Consider the following 23,898-nt stretch of genomic DNA (forward strand, 5'->3'; position numbering starts at 1 on the left):
GTACAAGGCAACACAGCTTCCCAGCAAACACACAGAGAAGTATAACAGCTATGACTAATCTGCTCAAAAGAAATGTGAAAAAGATAATTTGTTTAAAACTAAAACTTTAGAAAGTTTTAAAGAGAAGTCTAAACTAGTTTCTCACTTTGCATTTTAGTCTCATAAATGGCAAAGTATGAAGTCATCTACTGAGTAAGAAATAACCACCCTTTCAGAAAAACTCCCTTAAGAAAAAGGCAAACTTCAGAACCTCCAGTTAAAAAGTATCATTTATTTGTCAACTTGGTTTTCATAAGAATGACACATCCTAGATAACAACTGTATTAGTATTCTCAAAAAAGAACATCATAATAGGTTGTATTTAGCAAATACATATCTTTCATCTTTCTTCAAATCATCTCTTTACTAATGCTGAGATCACCCTTGTCCATCATACTTCACGAAAAAATAAATATTTGCAGATAAGGCAGAAATCAAATACTATTCCTCTCATTTCTTTTACAGAAACTCACATTTTTAAGTCTTCTATAAAATTATTTATGTAAGAACTCCCTTAAAACATAGAGTAGATGGAATGGTGATGGTTTGTGGAAGTAAAAATCAGGATTCTCTGATTACTTTCCTCTGAATGCCTCCTGAATCACACCATGCAGCAACTTATAAATCTCAGTCAAATGAAGAAATGAAAAGTTTTCTAGTAATGTTTATTAATGTAATTAGACTGTTTAATTTTTCCCTTCGTTTTTTGATAATGAAAATGTTAATGTAGTACACAAAGTCAACAGGAAACAAAGATAACTGGTAATACAAGGCTGTAACTCCTATCCAAGACTGAATAGAAGTTCTGATCCTTTAGCTTCCTTAAATTCTAAGCATTTATCCTTTTCACTGATGCACATATACCATTAGAATGTACTCACAAGTATATTCTAGTGGTAGCTGAATACTAACCCCTTTTGTTTAAAGATAAACATTCCAAAACAAATTTTATTCCTTCTGCTGCAGGAAGTAAGATCGGATGTAGCAGTCCTTTCTTAAAGCAGAGTTTAAGCCCGAAAAATATAATGCTTATGAGGACAAATTATCAAGATAATTAATATGTAAAAATCATTATCCTTTGATTAGTCTACAAATTATCTGCTTTTTTTTCCTGTAATATCTTCAGCTAAGAATCTTCTGCAGCTTACAGATCACAAGACAAACCAAAACAGAATTAAAATATTAAAGTATATATTTAACTTTAAAGTGCTTCGGGAAAATGCTGAATATTGATTTTGAAGTACTAAAAAAATGTAAGCTGGTAGCAAATAGTTTTTCAATATTCAAGATGAAACCCTGGCCTCATTAATCTCAGCTGCAACTGAGCAAAGGTTTTACCATATGGGAGATTAAAAAAAATCTGACATAAACAACCATTCTTTACCCAAACTACCTACTTGTGAGGTGCTTGTGAGATCACCACTACCTGTGAGATGCTTAGTACCTGCTTCCTTGCATGGAAAATAAAAGAACTAAACCCCCACCTTAAGATCTAGAGTCTTAGGGTAAGAAAACTGTTTATGCCACAAGATGCTGACTTTACAGATTTTGTTAATGCTACGGGCTACAAACCCAACACAGTGATGAGGATGTGCTACAGAAGCACAACAATTGTTTTGCTAAAATAAGGCAGCATAAGTTAAGTATTAAAAGCTTAATTCCAGAAAAAAACCCCACAAAAACAAAAGTAAAGTGCAATATAGCAGAACCAGCAGAAAACAGCTGTACAACTAAGGTACTAAAATGCTTGAAACAGGTTTTGTATTTATAGTGTGGCAGGGATGAAAAACAGAGTACAAACTTTACCTGCAGAAAGCTGCAAGAGACAAAACAAACCTCAGGAATTTCAGCTACCCATATCAAACAGCAGGACAGAGGCAGGTGGAATGAAAAAGGAAGATAACATTCTTTAATATTCAGGAAAATGAAACATTTCTAAATAGGAAAGAAGCTAACTCCTACATAAGAAGGACGTGACATCTAGCAGAGGCCAATACAGAGAATCCATGCTCTCTCGATAAAATATTGCCCTGAGACTTCTGAATAAATGAAGAGCCCACAGCAAACAAAGGTCTGCTATGACTGTAAATGACAAACATTGGATTTTGGATGCACATAAGTCTTAATTAATAGACCTAGTTAAAGACTGAAGTACCAAAAATGCTGATGATGTTTCTGGAGACATTAGATCACCTTGAAGTCAGGGTTGCCAATACGTTTCTTTGGGAAAAGCTATCAAGTGATGTGGAAGGACAATTCATACAGCATTCTTCAGGATCAAGAAGTAACTTCAGGATACTCTCCAAATGACTTGTCAGCTTTCATACTCTAATAAAAACAGGTCTGCACCTGCTGGTTCTAATTGCAGTGGCAAATAACAGAAATATGGCAGGTTGCTAATATACATATTTGACAGCAAATAATATTGCAGCACAGTATCTGGAAGCACTTGCTCTGAAATCTCTGTTGACTCACAGTAGCAAAATTAATGAAGTTTTGGGCTGCCCACCTGCTAACTATATCTAATTACATCACATGAAAGCACTGCGTGTCACTCTAAAGATCAAACCCTAGAATTTAAGATCTTCAAACAAACAGGCTAGTGGGTTGCTCTAATCAGGATGCAGAATGAAGGATGTAATAAACCATTTCATAAAAGTAGATCAAAGATACTCCATCAGCTGTTATCCTGATATTTTTGGGGCTGATTATTGATGATTGCCAATCAAGAACAGAGCCACCATAAAGCTACTTATTCAATTTAACTGTAAGTGTTTTTGACAATTTAAGATTGAAAAGAGGATGAAATGCATTTCTGTGTAATGGGACTGTTCCGGATAAGACTTCTTGTTAAAAACGATTGCAATTAAAAAGAAAATAATCTTATAAACCAGGTTGAAAGTAAATGGATAAAGTGTTAGAACAATTAAAACATTGCAAAGCCAACTAAGAAAGCAAATAGTGAAAGCAAAAAGCAGAAAAATATCTATTTTAATGTATGAACCTGCATATAACTGTGTTTGGTCTTCTTCTGTGTGAAAGTGAACTCTGAGATTTGGCACCAACCTTGACCACAGCAAAAAAACTTGAGTGGCAATTCCTACAGACAGCATCTTGTGAGCTAACAGTTTTCTTCAGTATCTCTGACTCAGAAGAATGTGGGTTACCCTGAACAGTTGCCACATTTTGATGGATGATGGGTTTCATCCCTCAGCTCCTGAGGGAAGAGGTGGAAGGCAATATATATGTAATTAGAGGTCAGAGACATAGTTGCCTGAGACAATTAGTTGTCATCTCACAAAAGCCTGGAAGGTACACTGTTTTGCTTACATCTTCTTTGCACCTTTGTATTTTTTTAGTGTTAACATCATACTGGGAATTCAAATTTAAAATTATTCTTTAGGCATGAAAAGAACATTTCCACTAAATCCATCTAGTAGTTAAGCTGGTAATGGCACTGTGTCTGGGTAAGTTAAAGATTGCTAAGCCAAAGTTTGACAAGTGCCTTATTCAGTTGTAATATTCTAAACTTTGCAAGTAAAAGTTCCTATTGAACCTCCTGAGAATGCTGTTGTTTCTCCCACACACCACCCAGAGTAAATTCAACTACTTTTCCCATACCTGCTGAGAGGGGTAGGGTATTATGGCACTGTTACTCAATAAAAACCTAAGACCAGTAAAAATACATGTTAGAATAAATTACAGTTTCCAAAGCCATCTTTAAGAAGTCTGTTTTCGATAATTTCTGAATTCTTCCATTAATCTCTTCAATACATATCATGTACAGTATAAAACTAAATCAACCTCACATCAGACACGCAATTCAGTCATTTCAATTTTATACTTCAATGGCTGAAGATCATGTACCTCTGAGCCACATTTAGGACATGTAAAATACATATCAAATAAAAAGTTACTTTTAATACAGTAGTAACAGAACACATGTGGACAGCCTATGGTATGTGGCATGGTAGGCCACTCCCCACACAGTGAACATTCCCTGCAGTGAGCTGCTAATGTGTTTTCATTATTGGAAAGACCTGCGATAGGCAGGCACCAAGAAGAAAGCTTAAGTTTCAGTTTCTGTACATTAATGAGTGGTAGTAGATATATCAAAAATTCAGCAAAGCCATGCCATAAGAGCTCCCTGTTCATGTATTCAAATCCTATCTGACGAACACTTTGAGGCTTGCAAAAAACCGACCTAATTCCTAGAATACGTTCCGTAAGTGTCGCGAATGTTCCTTTCCGAAGAAAAATCAGAAAATTTAGAAGTCCACAAAGCTTAAGAAGTCCAGATCCAAAACTAATATAGTTCTTAATTTTGCAGAAAGATTGCTGTTGACGATTGCTAAATAAATCATAACATCTTTCTTCCAACCATCTTCCACCAACAGTGAAAATTAGATACCACAACTTCTGGTGTTTGCTGAGAGGTTGGTATTTCTCTGTCTGAGACAAGTTATTCTTGTATTGAATATTGAGAATAGCCTGTCCCACAGTTGCATTCTTGGAATAGACAGTGAATTTCCATAATATAAGAGATAAAAATGCTTTTACTTCTGGTTCAAAGTGAGCCAACACCCCTGGTTTAAATCCATGAAAACAGCTGGTAAACTGGGACCACACTAGTTGTTCCAGGGCTTTGTTTAGTTCGAGAGCATCAAGCTGACTTATTCTGAGCACAGCATTCACACTCTTTCCATCTCCAATACTGGAGGCCATTTCTTCCCAAAAAGACTTCCTAGAAATAAAACACAAATAGATTTTAGTATAATGGAATTTTTCTTATTTCCATTTTTGTTAAAGATAACAAACTTGTAATATACCAGCAGTAGACAAGAAACAACAAAGTTCTCAGAATGCTCTATAAATATGTTATTAATACACTACAATTCTTTACATTAATATAAAATTAGTATACATTTAAATGAGTTTGAAATCTCATTTTTAGAAAAAATACTTGACTATTTCTCACAAACAGATAACATTTGGTAATAAAAAACTGTTTAACATTATCTAGATATACAGAAAAATCCAGTTTTTTTGAATATATATATATATATACATATTAATAAATGTAGATATAAATTTTTAAAAATTATTGCGTAAGTGTAATAGTCAACTGAACCTTAAAATGGTCCAGAAAGAAGAACTGTAACACTGTATGGTGTTTTATGGAGAAATAGGGAAGATGAACATACTAACCAAAAAATCTGAAAAAGAACAGTGAGGCAGACAAAGTGTTGCCATATGAAAACTTCAACTGCCACAGCTGAAAGCAAAACCTTAGAAATAGTGACAAATTTAAGGATTACATAAAGATATGGAAAATTAAGGTGGAAAAGAATAAAATTTTCTCAATAAAGGCAGTGAGTTGTTTGGAGAAAAATCATATGAGATTAAAGAAATATTCAGCATTCAGACATAAATTATTATACAGTACTTCACTGAAGTCTGCATATATTTTCTAGAGTGTTTTTGACAGGTGTGGTATTGTGCTACTTGTCGTATAACATTTCCAGGCAAGATGATTAATATACACTAGCAACAAATGTATACTCCTCTTGCTCAAGCATCATAGAGAAAAATAAAAATAATTTTTTAAATGGCTTCTTTTAAATGTTGTTCCATCTAGAAGTCTGACTGAGAAATAAATCCAATAAATTGCCAAAGCAAAATAGAGGTAACACCTCAATTGTGGGGTAACCAATTTTTGCTTCCTTTTGTCAACAGAAAATACCCCAAAGTGATTCAGAAGTGTTTACAGACAGTATGCAGCATATTTGACTTTCTAAACCAGATTGTTTGCATAACAGACCTGCAAGGATTTCACAGCCTTCTGGAAAAAGTATAGGAAGTAGTACCTTAAATTCTTATTTATAAGAGAAAACTCTTATAACCATATAAGATTACTGTGAGTAAAAGATGCTGTAGAGGGTCTTGGTAGCAATGGTTGCTAACGATGCCAAGAATACTAAAAATAAAATTCCTTCAAACAACCAACCATGTTTGCTGAAACAGAACACCCCAGAAGTTTTAAAACACAACATAAAACATCATCTGTGGTTTTCCTACTGTTTTCCATATTTGTAATTAGTTATCACTGCAAGGAAATATGACTTTGTCTTTAGTGTAGGGGGTATAACAGTAGTTTCCAATTAACTAAGACTGCTACATGGGTAGAGCATGCAATACCTCCGCTCAGTTTTTTTAAACTCCTCCTTCCTTATTAGCAGGCAAAACATGGCTGAAGGTGGTATAAGGCCACCTCCTCTGGGCAAACAGCTACAGGGTTCATTGCATGAATGCACAATAGCTGGAATACCGGGATACAAAGGCTGTATACCCAAGCCTGTATCCCTCGCACTTAGTCTTTTCTGTAGCAGGAACCAAAGCAAAGCAAAAAAACATTTTCCAGTATCATCCAAATAACTTCCTTCCTCTAATTTATGTTCAAAGGGTCAATTCAACCCCTAATGGATTTTGCTGCATGACTTCAAAAACTCCAGCACCAATGACCATCCACCCTCCTATCCCTGATCTTTTCAACTCCACTATCACTTTAGGAACCAGAGTCTTTGATAACCACCTTCTCTGGAACCTGTCACTGGTTATCCACTCATAACCCCTAAAAATCTAATGTCCTCTTCACTTTGTCTTCTATTCATTTCACTTTGTTCCACTTGTTTTGGGGTTCTATATAACTCACAACACACAAAAGCTCCTTTAAAAATGCTAAAGTTACTCAAAAGCGACATCTTATCTAACTACTTCCTTGATCCATCTACTAAGACTATTTTCCAACATCAGTTCAACCATTCTATCCAATTGTTTTTCAATACTGCAGGTGCTATGAGTGATTTCTATTGTAGGCTTCTCATAAATAAGGTAGACTAAACATTTGCAGATTTTTCCCCCATTATAGCTATATTATCTAAAGAAATCGGAGCAATTTATGAATGGGTCATCAGGAACTTTCTGAAGACAAAGGAAAACGTGTCAAATCCAGAGAATTCGTGATGGATCACGAAACACACGTAGGCTGGGAGCCCATATGGCAGCACACCTGCTTCGAAAAATAGGATGTGGGGATTCTGACAGGCAGCAAGCTGAACACAAGCCACCAGTGGATCCTTACAGCACATGAGCATGTGTATAGCCAGCAGACTCAAAAATGTGCATATTAACCTCCACTTGGCATGGGTGAGTCTACACCTAGGATACTAAGTCCAGTTTTGCCTCTTTTAGTACAAAAAAAAAAAAAAAAAAAAAAAAAAAAAAAAAAAAAAATCAACAAAGTGGAAAGAGTCCTGTAACTAATATCATCAGGGAACCCCAGGTCCTGATATATGAGAAGAGCTTGAAATAATCCATATTGTTCAACTTGAAGGATAAGGCAGCTAAGAAATGGTCTATGAATAATCTTCTATTTCCAAAGGGTTGTAGGGAAGATTAAGTCAAAGTTTTCTGTGAGATCCCATGGAAGAAAGAGAGGCAACTGTGTGTTAAGTCACTACATGAGAAATTCCAATTGGACCCAAGGAAGCTGGAACCTTTTGTCTACAGAGACTGAAATCTCCATCCTCAGAAATTCTTGAAACTTGACCAAAATAATGCCTGAACCTACCCGTTTTAGCAATTAATTTGTTCCCAGTTTCTAGAGGAGAGTAGACTAAAGGCTGTAAAAATCTTCTCTGGGACTTGGAGCTTGAGCTTCCCATTGCCTCCCTGCAGAATCTAATTGATTTTTTTTTCATGTCCATCATCCTATACAAAACTGTATTTGAAGGAAATAAGTTTGTTGAATCTGTCAGAGTGCACTGGACCTTTGTATACAGAAAATGGGAACCACTTTTGAGACAACACACCTGAGCAGCACAACTACTGTTTGTTAACCTTTAAAATTTTGCCAAATTCGTTGTCTTTTCGAAAAAAATCGGAATCAACACCATATATACTCTTTGTTAAAATTGTGTCTTGTTTAATGCCTCTTCCTGAATTACCAGATATGAAACTGAACTTTAAGTCATGTTTATACAGACTATACGGAAAAAGAAGAATACCAAACGACAATAAGGATGCTATCCTTTAAATTATGCTTGTAAAATGGCTATGTGAAACTAAAAAAAAAAAAAAAAAAGGTTTCTTTTTGATGAACAATTAAGTTTTCTCAATTCAAGCAATAAATCTGGGCATTTTTCTGAAGTTCTTTCCTGCCAAGAACACTTAAAGCTTGCAATATAGGCCATGGCTGTTAACTGGACCCTGCAAGTTACCCAAAGATTATATCCTATATTCATATACTTCTGATTTTAATGTGTAAGCACTTTTCAGTGTGCTTAGTGTTCTGCTATCCACCATACTTTCTTCTGAATTGATTTAAGGTTTTATTGAAATTATAGGGAAGATATTTACTTCCTATAGGCAAATATTAAAAGGGACAGTTTGAAATCCGCATTGTCCTATGAAAATGTCTTCAAATGACCTACAATCTGAATAAGAGCAACAATTTCTTTGAGAGAAGAGCCCTAAATTTTAATCTCAATTTTGCTATGGCAGGAAATTGTCCTTTAAAAATTACTTCTATACAAAGTCTTTGCGGAAATGTGTTGTTTTTCAGTTTATATTGTTTTTCCAAACAGTATTAGTACAGTAGAAATAAATGAGAACTATAGTATCTTAAAGCTGGATAAAAAGACACCCTGTAAGTGCTAAGATCTTGTACTTTTAAAAGCGCTTGTAAGTGCTTTTATCTTGTACTTTTTTTAATGTTATTTTTCCATTCTATATTTTGCTGAGCTACACAGAATACAAAGAATGTTAGTTTTCCTCCATGCTTTTTAATTAAATTCTTTTTGTTAAATCCTTACTGTTATCCCTTATTTTATGTTGCTTAAAACATAAGAACTCAGAATCATAGACCCGATAACAAAAGGGACAAGTATCAACATTCAGATGTATAATAAACTTGATGTGTGATGAATCTTTTAGATAAATACTCTTTCAGGCCTAAGAGTAAAGACTGGTACTTGTAAGGTTCTCCCTTTACTTTATACTGTCAAAGATATTGCGTAGAAAAAAAAATTGCCTGGCAGAAAAAAAAAAAAAAACAACCAAAACCCCCCTAAAATTTTCCTTTCTTAAATGACCTATATTTTGTCTGTTTTGTCTTTCTTTAACCAAACAAATAAACAATCCCACTTGTACAGTACAAAAAAAAATTACTGTATATCACAAGGGAAAAAGGAATTTCTTCTGGTATATATTAGTGCTGTTATTGAGCATTGTAGAAATTATGAATGAATATATTTTATTTGGAAACATGTTATTGACAGAAATCTATCAATAGTAATGTGAGTATTGTCAACAGCCTGTCAATATTAATGTAATTATAATTAAGGGGATAACATGGATTTTAGCTATAATACCAAGTAACATCTCCTGCATCGCTGCTATCAATACAAGCATTATTATTGACCTGTTCTGGGACTATCAGTAGGAGATGTATTACCATCAGGCATATTTGTCAATGCATTCTGCCCACAAAAACTCTACATTTAAATTTACAGGTCTGTAAACTTTGCCTGCAGAAATATACAAATCCAAGTAACCTCTTGGGTGCCATTTTTTCCACAGGGCTTTTCTGTTGTGGATGAGTAATCAAGGGGTTTCTATCTCAGAGCTACTGCAATCACATTCCCTGCTTTTCTAGCATAATCATTAGATGACAAATAGACATGTACGCAGAAGCCCTCAAAATAATTTTAAGTATGATCTGTCAAATCACTTTCTGAGAAGCAAAATAAAAAACATTTAATAAATTAAAAACCAAAATTTGTTCCTAACAGTTGGCAGCCAGTCACTCAGTGGCGTCCCCCAGGGACCAGTGCTGGGGCCCTGCGGGAGTCGGCCTGACTGGGACACGCGCTCACCTTGAAATCAGGAGACTCAAAGATTTCTCACAGCCACCCCCACTGCAACACAGTGGTATTGACTGCTGTTCAATATCTTCTCTGATGGTCTGGATGAAGGAACGGATTAAGCCCACCATCAGTAAATTTGCAGATGACACCAAGCTAGGAGCATGTGACAATGTGTTGGAGGGTCAGGAGGGCTCTACAAAGGGACCTGGACAGCCTGGACAGATGGGCCCAGTCTAGAATACAGTTTAACAAGTCCAAGTGCTGAGTCCTGCACTTTGGCCACAGCAATTCCCTGCAGCACCACAGCCTGGGGACAGAGTGGCTGCACAGGGCCCAGGCTGGGGGTACTGGCTGACAGCTGACTGAACAGGAGCCAGCAGAGTGTAGAGGTGGCCAAGAGTATCCCAGCCTGTGGTGTGACCAGCAGAACAGGGAGGTCACTCCTCCCCTGTACCTGGCACTGGTGAGGGCACACCTCGAGTGCTGTGCCCAGTTCTGGGCCCTCAGTTTAGGAAGGATGTTGAGACACTTGAGCACATCCAGAGGAGGCAACGAGGCTGGTGAGGGACTTGGAACATAAACCCTGTGAGGAACGACTGAGGGAGCTGGGAGTGTTCAGTCTGGAGAAAAGGAGGCTCAGGGGAGACCTGACTCCCTACAACCTCCTGAAAGGTGGCTCTACCCAGGTTGGCATCTGTCTCCTCTCCCAGGCAACCAGTGACAGAATGAGAGGACACAGTCTTAAGCTGTGCCAGGGGAAGTTTAGGTCAGGCATCAGGAAAAAATTCTTCACTAAAAGGGTGATTGGGCACAGGAATCATCTGCTCAGGGAGGTAGTGGAGTCAGCATCCCTGGAGGCGTTCAAAGAAAGACTGGATATGGTACTCAGTACCATGGCTTAGTTAATGAGAAGGTGTTAGGGGACAGGTTGGACATGATACTCAAAGATGTTTTCCATGATGCTCAAAGATCTTTTCCAACCTAGTTTATTCTGTGAACTTAAAATTACATTTAGGATGCATAAGTAGCACATCTAACTACACCGAGTTTGTGATTTAATTCTTTTACAGAATCTCTTGTGTGTATATAAAACATGTAGTCTAACACTGTACTTACAGAGAGATGGAATGGACTACAAGAGACCACCAAACCCTAACATAGCACCAACACAGGCTTAAAAATATATTGACACATGTTTAACTACCAAGAAAGCTAATTCCACAGTTTTTCTACATAGTCTGTTCCAGTGTTTTATGACCCTAATAATTACATAGACTATTTTTCTCATTTTCAGTATAAAGCATGTTTAGTATAAATCAGGATGGTTTTCATTCCATAGCAGAAATCAGGAACAATGAAAAAATTTCCATTTTGCTGCATCTTCTCAAGAGCAAAAATCAGCAACGTATGTGAGAGGACAAACTACCCACAGATTTGCCAAACTACACAGTATCTGTTTTCCTACAACATGCCTGGTATGATCCTCTAGAAAAGCCAATCCAAACCAAAAACACAAGTAAAATCTGCAACAAAAGAAACAACTTTTTTTTTTTTTTTCCCCAGAAGCAATTTACCTTGAGATCTACTGTATCTTCATGTCTTTTTCTCTCATTTTTCTACCTGAATAATTATTTCCTGTTTTGGATTAATGTATTTTGAGTTTTTCATGTTAAATACTTGCATTGTTTTTCATCTTGTTGATTTTACACTTTCCAAACTCATTAAGAGTATTTTGCATTCAGATCCTATGTTTAAAACAAAGGAAAAAAGAAAACCCTAAAAACTTTCAACTTCTCTCCAGTTTTTATCATCAGTAACTTTTCTAAGTTATGTGTTCTCTTCCATCATCCAACTCACTAATGCCTTTTCATCTTGACAGGGTACTGTAGATAATTACTCTGTAAAGGCAATCTTTCAACTTGCTGCTGATAACATCAACATCTCATGGAGACAATATTGATATTACGTTTCCCTAGTTGGCTCATGTAGGGAAAAGGATTTTATTAAAATCAAGCTCTATTGTACCTAAAGTTTTCTTCTTACTAAGCTTGTTTTTCTTATTTAGAAGACAAAAATATTGAGTTTTCTTACAAACAGGTCTCACCAAACCGCACTGGCTGCTTTACCATCTCTCTTCTACACATTGTTAGATACAAATTAATTGCTAAACTATTTACTCCTGAACCTTTATTTGGAATCAAAACTGACAGTTTCAATAATTCTCTTTACAGAAGAATAAAGAGGCACAAAACCAGATACACACAAACCTATTTTGGTGGCTATTTCCACCCTCTGGGATATTAAATAAATAAATAAAATCAGCAGTGCCTAATTCCTCAATCATTCTAGGATGAATTTTATTAGGATTTGCCACTTGAGCACATCTATATTAAGATTCCTTAGGCTATTCTTTATGTGCTTTGGTTCCACTCTTATTTCCTGTCTAAGATTAATTTTATGAAAGTAGCAGGTCACAATATATCTCTTTTACAAAGTATGAAGGAAAGAATCAGTCTTTGAAAGTCTGTTCCTTGTTCTCCTTTCTTATTTAATAACAGATCTAGGTAATGGACTTATCCCTTCGTGCCTTCTTTTACTCAGATTTTTGGACCGTCATTGATTTTTTTCTTGTGCTTTGTAAATTGAAACTTATTTTGTTCTTCAGAGTCATTGATTTTATTCTTACATTCCTATGCTATTCATTTATATTCATCGCTAATTTCTGCCTGGACAACTCTTAATTTCCAGGCCATGGAAGATTTCCTGATACTAAGTCCCTTTTAGCCTTCACTATCACTATTTTAGGTTATTATTATAAACTATCACAACACAAAGAAACAACAGGATAGACGTTAAAGGTAACAATTTTTCACCCTTTTCAACAGACTAGATTCTGCCAAGTCCCCCAGCACTGAGATCAATGGTCCAAGTACGGGGAAGCAGTGCAGAGAGTGGGCATGCTAAAACCATCTCCTCTTTGGAGATAACACTAACACACAGCTCCTCCTTCCTTCAGGAGCTACAATACATGTGGTATTGTGCATTCAGCATTGCCATACTGGATGTGTGTGAAGGCAGAAAAGCAAGCCATAGCCTTGGTTTACTATCCTTCCTTTGATATTCATTAAGTTAGGGTATCAACAGATAGCAATGAAAACTATCTTTCCACCCATCACAAGAATGCTGAAAGGATGTGGAGTGTTCTACCTTTTTCTTTGTGAAAATGTATATAATTTAACTGTTCTCTTTGGGTACTCTCAATAGCAGAGGATATTTCAGATGTCAATTTAAAATAAATAAATTTTAAAGACGAGAAATCAAATGATACATATTCAGTTAATTTTAAAATCTTCCTTTACACCAACTCTCATAACACAGAACATGGACTCCAGCTGCTCAAAGCCTCATGTCTCACCATTAGTTCTCATCTCTTTCTTGCTTATCAAGTGCAGAGAGAAATATCCTCAGATCAAAGTCTAATTGGGAGCCCCAACTGTGTTGTCTCTTAATCACTGTAAAATTAACTTATCACTATATCACCACCTCAAATAACCTTAAAAATGATTGATTTTGTATTACTGTCTGGATTTCTATATACTTAAGACAAAGCCTATCACCTTCCAAAGAACATAAATTGATTCTTTCTTTAACTGTTTGGAGTAACTACTAACACTAATTGAAACGTCAGTAACACACTGCAATCATAGAAACTATTATTTATTTATTATATTCCTGGGAGAAAGGACTATTTCTCAAAACAGACAAATTCAAGGAAAACACTGAATAATTGTGCAATAAATCAATCCCATAGATAAAATTAAGAAATTTAATTTGGAGGTTAAGTGAGCAGCTAGTAAATAAACACAGAATCCTAAATGCTACAGTTACATTTAAGGTCCAAAGACCAAGCACAAGACAAAGATACATTCAAATCCCAGGCTGCTTTTCCAATTTTAACTCAGTAAACTTAAATTTCATAAAAGGAGATACAAGAGATTAGCCACTGCTGAATGCCTGGAGACAGCAAGGAAACATAACGATAGCTCATTGATTTATCTTCCATAAACTACCTGCCAGAATCAAAATATTAGGGCTTCAAGTTACAAAATCAAAACCAGCTCAGAAAAGCCAGAATTGATACAACAGTAATGAAGAGCAGCAGGAAAGTGCTGCACTGTTAGAAGTTGTAAATCAGTCCTTTCTGTCAGCATCTGATGGAAACTGAAAATCCCACATCGGTGTAACACATCCCCTGGATGAATATTAGCAACCAAGACTATTACTGGCCACTCCTAAAGATATTCTGAATGCTAAAAGCTTCTACTGACTTCAGATAAATTTGTCATCAGTCATCACTCCTAAAAGACAGATTATTAGATCCAAAGAATCAGATCTTATAATTACCTCATAACTAATATTTAAAATACTACATTTTAAAATTTGTGATGCTAAATTCAAGGCTATAAAACCTCAAAGTACATTTGTATTCCACATAGCTCAGAAGTCAGAGACAGCATCATCAACTTTTTTGATATGCCCTAATTTTCATTTATTGGAATAAACAGGAAGATAAGCACATAACAAGCTAATGTTCCATCACTATTATTCTTAATCCCATATCCTTTTTCTCTTCCTTCCTCATCTTATTTCCTCTTTTGTCATCCTCCTCCTTAGTACATTAAATTACAAATTCATCTCTAAAGGGACGTGTCAGCTCCACTTATAAATTCTCATTCTCTGTTACACTAAATGAAATCTAGCTGTTGTTTCTTTTAAAGCAATCAGTGATAAAAAGTGTAAAAAACAAAGCTGCATTGTAACTTGAAGATTTCCAAAAAACATGGTTACAAATCCCTTGATCTAGATGCTGAGCAAAATATGTGCCTAGTACACAACAGACTCTCTTTTCTTTGGAACTAGGTAATGGGAATTATTTGGAGAAGTGCCTTACCTTCACTGTTGATGAACTAAAATGACGAAGAGTGATTTGGCTGAAGTAGTTGAAGAGAGTGGCAACTGTGATGGTTACCTGGGAAGAAACAGCCCCTTGTATGGAAGGGCAACATCCCTGACTAAACCACTATCAGGAGGTGTAAAAGCTAAGCAAAGTTGAGAATTAAGTTAATAATGTAGGTCTCAACTGCTGATGTGATCAACAGATGACCATGAGACAGCTGTTTGAGTATTTGGCTGTATTTGAGGACATTTTGGGTGTGATAAGGATATGAGGTTCTGGTAACAGGATGGCTAAGTAATACTGCAATGCATGTGGAGCAGTGAAAAGAACACAAGGCTTAGCAAATGTGCCATCCTTTGTGTAAAGCAGGTGAAGCATCACCTGGTGGCAAAGGTATGCAGCTCCATTTCAGAATGGTCCAATGACAGAACATGAATGCACAGCTGTAAGCACAGTGAGGGCAGTTACAGCCATAACTCTTCCTTTGCTGGTCACTGTTGCTTTTCTGAAAACTTGATCTTATACCTCATGATATATGGAACATCTGCATTTCCTTGTTGTAAGGGCACTATATCTCACATCACCTTATTTGTCAAGCACTGTGTCAATCCCAATATTATGCATCTTTTCCATGCCCCTCCTTACATTTCTTCCATTCAAAATTATTTAAAAAAAAAAAAAAAAGTTATCCAACTTAAATTCTCATTTCATAGCTCTGTGTCTCTGTTCTGCTCCTACCTGTCTGATTCATATGAATGGATCACCAGGTATGTATGGAGATGCCAGGATGAAGATTGAGAAGATACAGACAAGAGATTCAGAAGCAACACCTGCTCTATATACTCTGATAAAATTTAGCACAGATGACAGAACCCTGCAATTTTGCATTAAACACTTTATGCTTATCATTTATGAAACACAGTCACTGCCCAGATTTTATTCCAACCTTCTTCCTTTTTACATACATATGCATACCAACTGCACAGTCATGAATATTCAGCAATATTCGAGTGTAACAATGCTGATCCAAGTACTGCACTGCAGAAACGTAAGGTCCTTTAACCTTTTATTAGAAATATTTATTAGATGAGATTGGTAAAATCTCTCCTAAATGTCTAACTAAGTCATAATTAACCTCTGTCCACAACTGTACCAAAAGGAGGACTCTATGTAAAAACAGTGTTGTTACAGACTGTACATATTTATGATTTGCTAGAACCAATGAAGTCCTGTATCAATAAAAAGACAAACCTGTTCACTCTATGTCTTAAGTTTTGGCTTTGTATTATATGGCATAACTTATGAATAATTGAATCTAATTATAATCAAGACCTCTCAACTGGCGTAAGGATAAAGAAGGTACCTTACTTGACATATGTGTCTCATTTTTCAGGCTTGTGCTCTATAAAAACCTAAGGTAATTTTTGACAGCTACAGTCACTGTCTCCTATTTTCCTTCTACTGTGTATTCTGTCCTTATCTTACCGAGTAGCATCAGCACTCACCTGAACTTCTATTGAATTGTTTTTGCATGTTGAACTGGCAAAAGCCAACCTTATTTAAACTTATTTTCCTGCAGATTTAGTACACAAACAGGTCACCACAGAATCAGATAAGATACATGAAGTTCCAGTAAAAAGAACAACAGGGTCAGGAAAAATAGGCAATTGAGAAACCAGCTGCTTTTGAATCTCAGCCTCACACTCTTACATCCACCACCAGTCAACAGCAAGACAGACACTCGAGCTTTTTGTTTGACTGGACTTGAACTGTTCTTTCTGTCTTCAAGCTCAACGTGCTGAATGTGCAAGCAAAACACTACAACACTGCAAATATAAATAATGAAACTTTTAGCTGTCTTTCAAAAATAAAAAGAAAATAATTATCCATACAGGTCTACTGGAGGATTTATTCAGACTTGCAAGTGAGAGGCTACTCTGTTTAAATAAGTAACACTATGTGATTCCTCCTTACTTTTAGCTTTTTTCACTTGTACTTAGAAACATCTGGCATACACAATGACTAGCAGGGGTGCTGGGAAAACATGATGTGCTGCTCAGTGTCCCCAATCCTTGATGATTTTATTAGTTGGTAATTATGGGAACTTTAAGCACACGAGGGAAGACTGATACACTTCCAGCACACTTCTCCTCAATCCTGTAACTTCATTAGCATTCTAGAATCAAGTGAATGGTTGCATAAATGTATTACAAGTAACAGTTTAGAAGAGGGATAATAATTTCCTTGCTAGGCAGCCTGAGTTGTATGCTGTTACAGCTTCTGAAATCCCTCTGCAATTCCAATGTGTATTTCCCTTCATGATTTAGTTATGCCCCACAGTGTCATGGCAATATATTAATTTCCTTTTCAGGAGAAGTTTTTCCTCCTTAGCAAACCCCTCCTGTGATACTTTTTGTCTGCTTCTCTGCCTATAGAATTAGCATTACCTTTGAATACTATTATTTTAATGTGTTTTTTCAAGTTTTCTTAGAATTTAAATTTTGATTAACTCCTTTCTTTTCTAGCCCCACTCACAATATTAGTAAGAACCAAGAGTGGAGATAAGGAGTGTCAGAGACAAGATATTTAGGGGCATTTTTCCCAGGCAGCTACTGATACAAACACAATCAATATTAGCAGCATTCGACTTCCTCCTAAAGGCAAAAAACCTCCTCAGGTCCTCCCTTGCAGGAGGAGGAGGAAGTGCCCAGACTCAGTCAGAATCAATCTTGAATCAAGTTTTGCACCACTGCTACAATTCCTCTTCCTTTCTATATTGTGTATGCCCTCTTTTTCCTCTGCCTCAAAGTTCTTAATTTCTCTTATTTTTCCCCCTTACTCTGAAAAATCTGAGTTTAGTTCCCTTTTCAAAAGAGTTTGAAATAAACTCAAACTTCTGAAGTTCTTATATTCCACCTCCAAACCAAAAAAACCCTACCTGCCTCTCTGAGAGGCATGTTACAAATAGACAGCATCCTTTCCTGAAGATTTTTGTGAAGTTCAGACATGAACTGATGATGCTTTTAGTTGTAAGCCAGCTGTATGGCTGCAGGAACAATTTAGCTCTTGAAGAAGCTACAGAATAGAGAGCCTGCTATCTTCTCTGTGCACATACAGCACAATCTGATTATGAGCCTACATTTTTTAGCACAACACATTGGCCATTTTTATTTTTTTTTATTTTATTTTATTTTCTGCTTTTAACTTTACGGGGAGTGCTCTATAGCAGCCGATGTTGAGAGCACACTTGTTAGTTAAAATGAGAGGAACAGAAAGGGTGTGACTCTCTTCAGTGGTCTCAGTGAAAAAATATGTGTGCTAATAGGCGTCAAAAAGAAAAAAGCTCAACTCTATCTCTTAAAAAAAACAGACCAAGAAAACCCAATAAAAACCTCAAAACAGCATAAGCAGCCTGCTTGAAAACACCATGCTGAAGTAAACTTCTGCAGTCCAACAGAAGGAACAAGTTGGAGTGGCTCTCCTCATTAACTGCAGCAGCAATACAGTGAGTCCACTTCCAATGTGCTATCATTTAGCTTGAAAATTTAAATTCACTTTCTGGATGCTCTGAAAAATTGCATGAATTCAGATGTTTTTCCTAAACAGTTAACATTTGGGAACCATGTCTTGCTAGGGAAAAACTGACATTAGGATATTCCACTGAAAGACTGATTATAATTGACAAAATTATCATCTTCTAACTGCACACATTGCATCATCCAGATCATTAATGGAGATGTTAAACAGGGCTGAACACAGTATTGACCCCTGGGGTACAACAGTAGTTACCAGCTTCCAACTAGACTTCACACCACTGATTGCCATTCCCTGTGGTCCATCTGTTCTGCACGTTTTGTGCTGACCTCACTATTTGCTCACCCAGCCCATATTGCAGCAGCTTCTCCACAATGATGTCACAGCAGACACTGCTGAAAGACTTACTGATGCAAGTATCTCTTCCCTTGTTTGCCAAGCCAGTCATTTCATTGTAGAAAATTATCAGGTTGGTCAAGAACGGCTTCCCCTTGGTAAATCTATGCTGACATTTTCTTTAATGTGTCTTAGAAAGGTCTTCAGGACTAGCTGCCCCATCACCTTTCACCCTTCTGCAGGATCAAGGTAAAGCTGATCATGCTGTAGTTCCCTGAGTACTTCTTCCTGTCCTTTTGAAAACAGAAGAAGCTTTCCTCCAGTCCACAGACACTTTTACCAGTCCTACAATTACTGAGACTGTTTTCACGATATCAGCCAGCTCCCTCAGCACTCATAGGTTCATTCCCAGAGTGTTATCTGTGTCCTATTTACTTAAGTATTCTCTAACCTAAACCTCTTCCAAATGTACATCTTCCCTACTCCAGACTGTTCCCTGTGCTCTACAGTTCCCGAAGGTCTTTGCTAATAGAGATGGAAGCAAAGGCAGCCTGCAGAACCTCAGCCACATTCCCTGTTCATTCAGCCATGAGACCACACTTTCCCTAGTATTCCTCCTGCTACTGGTGTATTTACAGAACATCCCTCACCAGATTCAACTCCAGGTGGAGTCTGACTTTCCTAATCACATCTGTGCATGCTCAGACACTGTCTCTATACTGCTCCGAGGTAATCCATTCCTGCTTCTGCACGTTAACTTTTAATGTCTGACTTTTGCCATGAGCCCCTTGTTCAGCAATGCAGAGCTGCTGGCATTTCAGCCTGACTCTGTAACTGCTGGGGTGGACTGCTCCTGAGCTCTGAGGAGGTGATCCCTGAGCATCAACCAGCTTTGCTGCATCCCTCAGGGCCTGACACAGGAGGATTCTTCCAAGTAGATCCCTGGAGAGGCCAGAGCCTGCTTTCCTAAAATCCAGGGCAATGATTTTACTTTCTTATTCTCAAACCAGGCTCTCAGAGAAAGCCGGCACTAATATCACTGACCGACTGAATAAGAAACAGATTACATTAATTTCTGTCAGAGACCCTATGGCTTAAAGGAAACATTGCTACACTGGCACAAACACAGTGAACTACTTTATTGAAAAAGTTATTACCTAGAGAGTCTTAAAGAAAGCCCTCTCTGCCCAAAAATCATTAAATACCTAAAAGGTTTAAGAAGTAAGGTACCAAAAATGTAATACAACATATCTTATTCTTCAGTTAGATTGACATAAATTTAGAATGGATTTATTTGTAATATAGGAAAACATTTTTATTAAATACAGTGCTTTTAATTCAAACATTTATTCACATTTCTTCTTATTATCCTAATTATGATTATTATTGGAGGACACCATGGTTACAAGATAATTCAATGAAATCATATTTATGTCTGAATCTTATCAGTTAGTCTTAGCTGGACACAATTTATTTGTTTCTTTACAGCATCTTGATTGTTGTTTTCACTGAATAAATGCACAAATTACATGTGCAACAACAGCGCTGTGGAATATTTTAAAGTTTTGCAAGGGCACGCCATTATAACCAATAGAGAAATAAAACACGTGGGTAACAAGGTATTTAAATTATAATCTCAAATTGTTGCCTGGCTTTGTCTACTGTTTTATTTGCTATTAATTTTCCTTCAAGAAGCTGTCCACCTCTTCCCTTCTTTGTCCCCTCCTCCTCGTCTCTCTAAACCTCATGGCTTCGAAACTACTTTCATACATTTAAAAAAATAAGAAAAAACATTCCCACTCTCATATTTTGAACAAGTAATTAAATGTTTAGAGTTTTTTCCTCATATGCTTCATTACTACATCCAGCTATATGTTAATACTGGATTCAGATATCACTCTCTACACTTTTGACAATTTATATACTGAAGAATCATTTATTTTACACCATATTCTTGCTATTGATACTATGTAGGCATAAACCTGTTTCCTTCCTTCCCAAATATTCTCTTGGTAGCAGTTTTTAGCCATTTTCAAGACTGTCACCTCAAAAGACTATAAAAAGAGAAGATAAAATCTCTTTCTTGACTTACACCACAGCATTTGATGTCAAAGAACAAATTGAGGCCCTTGGATTAGGAACAGAGTCAAAAATTATCAGAGTACAAAAATTACCTTTCCTACTCAATTCCATGACTGGTTCAATCAAGTCTTTATATATTAATAATATCCATCTGAAAGTTTTTGTTTAATTTTGTTTAGTCCATTACAGCAACATTTATACTTCCTGCATGTTCTGGATCGCCTGAAGTATCAAAACCCTTCTGTGAGTCACTACAGTCTTTAATGAAATTAAACCTACAGTCTTCACCTACAGACATGGGTGAATAATTAAAGAATCTAACAGGAGACAAAACAGAGCTGTCAAACAAACAAAAAAATCTCCTCCCAAATCTAAACACCCTCCTTGCACAGAACAGACATGTATCCAGACTAATCCCCAATACTCTAGGAACATGAACTGAGGCGTGCCATTCTGGCTACCTGGGAGCCCTCTAACAGTGGGGAGATTCACAATGCACCTGAAGGCCCATTACTAAGAAATAGTTTTTTAAAAAAAGAATATGATATTTTCTACATCTGTACCATTATACTAAGAGTTCTAAGATGAGTTGAGATATGTGAGCATGAGCTGATTCAAACACATGTAAGTTTGCTACTATTACTTCAGTTTTCAACATTTCTAAGAGAAGTAAAAGATATTTTGACACTCATGCAGAGAGAGATCTAATTTTAACTATTTACTTAAAGCAACATTAATAGGAACTGATTTTTTTCATTTGCTGAAAAGGATGCTGTTGACAAATAAAACCCCACAAGTCTGAACAAAGATAAGCCTAGGAGTTAATGGATGTAAACACAGAGGCAAAATGCTAAATGCTAAGCAGAGTTACTTCAGTTGCCTTGGCCCCAGTTTAATGCAATTTCACAATACTCTGTACTCAGTAATAAACATCCTCAATTCCTACTTTAAAAACTGCAAATATATATATACGTGTATATATATGTGTGTGTATTTATATACATATATATTTATACATATGCATATATAAGACTGGGGGTTTTGAAGTATTATATACAAACAAACTCTCACTACATAAAAAGGCCCAAACACTGCACCTCTTTCAGACTCTCCCCCAAAAATCCAAACTAGTAGGCAAGAAAGAGGGTGCAATACAAGATCCTTGCAAAACTTTCACAGACAACAGCTTTAAAAATATTCCACCTTCCAATTCACAGACTCAATCAAAAACTTTACAATATGGAGAACATACAATCATCATGGTACTTAAAAATGTAAATCACAGAATCCTAGAATTATCAAGATTGGTAGAGACCTTTAAGATCCTCAAGTTCAACCATCAATACAGCACTAACTCCTAAAAAGTATAATAAAAAAGTAAAAAAGTATTCTTACTAACACCTAATGCTAGAGGCACTAGCCACCAAAGTAGACATTACAATAGTGACATGATCATCTATTTCTGTACTAATTTCCAAAAGAATTAAAATGTAAGTGTCAGATCCCTTCAGTACTCTTGATTATGTGCCCTACTGGTTTATTAAATTTCCACTAAAAATTAAAAATGAAAAAAAAGCCTTTTTAATGAGCTAATTTATACATTTTATAGATGTGAATTTAATCCCATAGCAAGTAATCGAAATTGAGGACTTCATGCAGTACAAGCAAACACTAAACAAAACCCCAAAACATTTATTTTTCCTCTCTTTACTAGCTTATTTACTACTTTAATTAAGTACCAACAGTGACACTTTCAGTTGTTTTACTACTAATCATTAGATAAACTAGTCATGATGGACAGCCAAGAACTGAAAAAGAAGCTGCTGCTGAGGAGGAACTGCAGCAGAAAGATGGAAAAAAATCTGTAGAAGAAAATATTGATAAAACAGATTTTCAAAAAGAATAAAAATAGCATTAGTATCAAAAAGAAAACTTTATCAACAACTGTTGCTAAATTGTATGTCAAGAAAAGCTCCAAAAATATCTGACAAGAAGTAACTTCTCATGAAATCAAATGGCCAAGTATTTTGGACTCAAGTTTTAGTATAAACTTAATAATTTAGTACAAGTTTAAGTCATACTTCATCTTTTACCTTAGTGAACACCTCCCTCACACTGACAGGTAAAAGATGACACAAGAAATGCACAGTGCTGTGGCTTCCAGTATGAACTATAAGCAGAAATTGTCTGTTTGTCAAAACACTTTGGCCACTCAGAATAAGCCCACATTTATTTCGTGATCAACCAATGGTTTGTTACTTACAGGCTGCACAAAACTGGATTAACAGAAAATGGTTTCTTTGCCACCTACAGTAGGTAGTCAGAGGAATGACCCTTGAAGATTCTAAATGTTTCAGTCTCTCAGGTGTATCAGAATTCAGATAATAATATTCCTCTGACAGACTATGACGCCCTCTCCGCAGGGGTCGTCCCCAGGCTCGTTCTGTCTCACCGCAGGCCGGGCCCGGCCGGAACGCTCCGCTCTCGCTGCGGCACCGGGGCCGAGACTCACGGACCGACCGGGGAGTGCGGGAGGCCGGACACAAGTTTTCACAAGCAGGCCCTGCGTGAGCTCCGAGGCCTCAGCCAAAGGCACTGCCCGGCCCGCCGGGCCGCGGGAAGTGCTGGACGGGCTCCGCCGAAGGGCACGGCCCCTGCACTGGCTCCCGCCCGCCTCCTCCCGCCCCGTCCCGACTGACCTGCGCCGCTGCCGGGCCCGGCCCTGCGACACTCCGCGGGTGCACCGGGCTCAGCCTCCAGCCTGCCAGCGGAGCTCTGCGCGGCCCCGTCCCGCCAGCCGTGTCACTGCACAGCCGTGTCACTGCACAGCCCGGTCACCGCACAGCCGTGTCACAGCACAGCCGGGCCATGTCACCGCTCCGCTCCGCAATGGGCCGGCCGGCGCCCACCGCGCCTGCGCAGGAAGCGCCCCGGGAGACCGGGACGGAGCGCGGGAAGGGCTCTCCGCACGGCGGCCGTGCCGGGGCGGACCGCGCGCTGCTTGACTAGCAGCCCGAGAAACAA

At 37.2% G+C, this 23,898-nt stretch overlaps 1 protein-coding gene across 1 annotated transcript; it reads right to left on the minus strand.

Moving 5' to 3' along the window:
• Positions 1-259: 259 nt before the first annotated feature.
• Positions 260-23,657, minus strand: PEX2 (peroxisomal biogenesis factor 2). Its single transcript, XM_083870224.1, has 2 exons — positions 23,574-23,657; positions 260-4,783 (listed from the first exon to the last, which is right to left on the minus strand). Exon 2 carries the CDS (start codon positions 4,762-4,764, stop codon positions 3,850-3,852), a length of 915 nt encoding a protein of 304 aa, XP_083726350.1. The 5' UTR covers positions 4,765-4,783; positions 23,574-23,657; the 3' UTR covers positions 260-3,849.
• Positions 23,658-23,898: the final 241 nt, after the last annotated feature.

This window comes from Zosterops lateralis (genome assembly GCF_965231275.1).
Source record: "Zosterops lateralis genome assembly, chromosome: 1".
In the NCBI taxonomy this organism is placed as follows: Eukaryota; Metazoa; Chordata; class Aves; order Passeriformes; family Zosteropidae; genus Zosterops; species Zosterops lateralis.

Excerpts from the sequence above, each read along its gene's own strand:
- PEX2 (XM_083870224.1), bottom strand. The coding sequence starts at position 4,764 with ATGGCCTCCAGTATTGGAGATGGAAAGAGTGTGAATGCTGTGCTCAGA.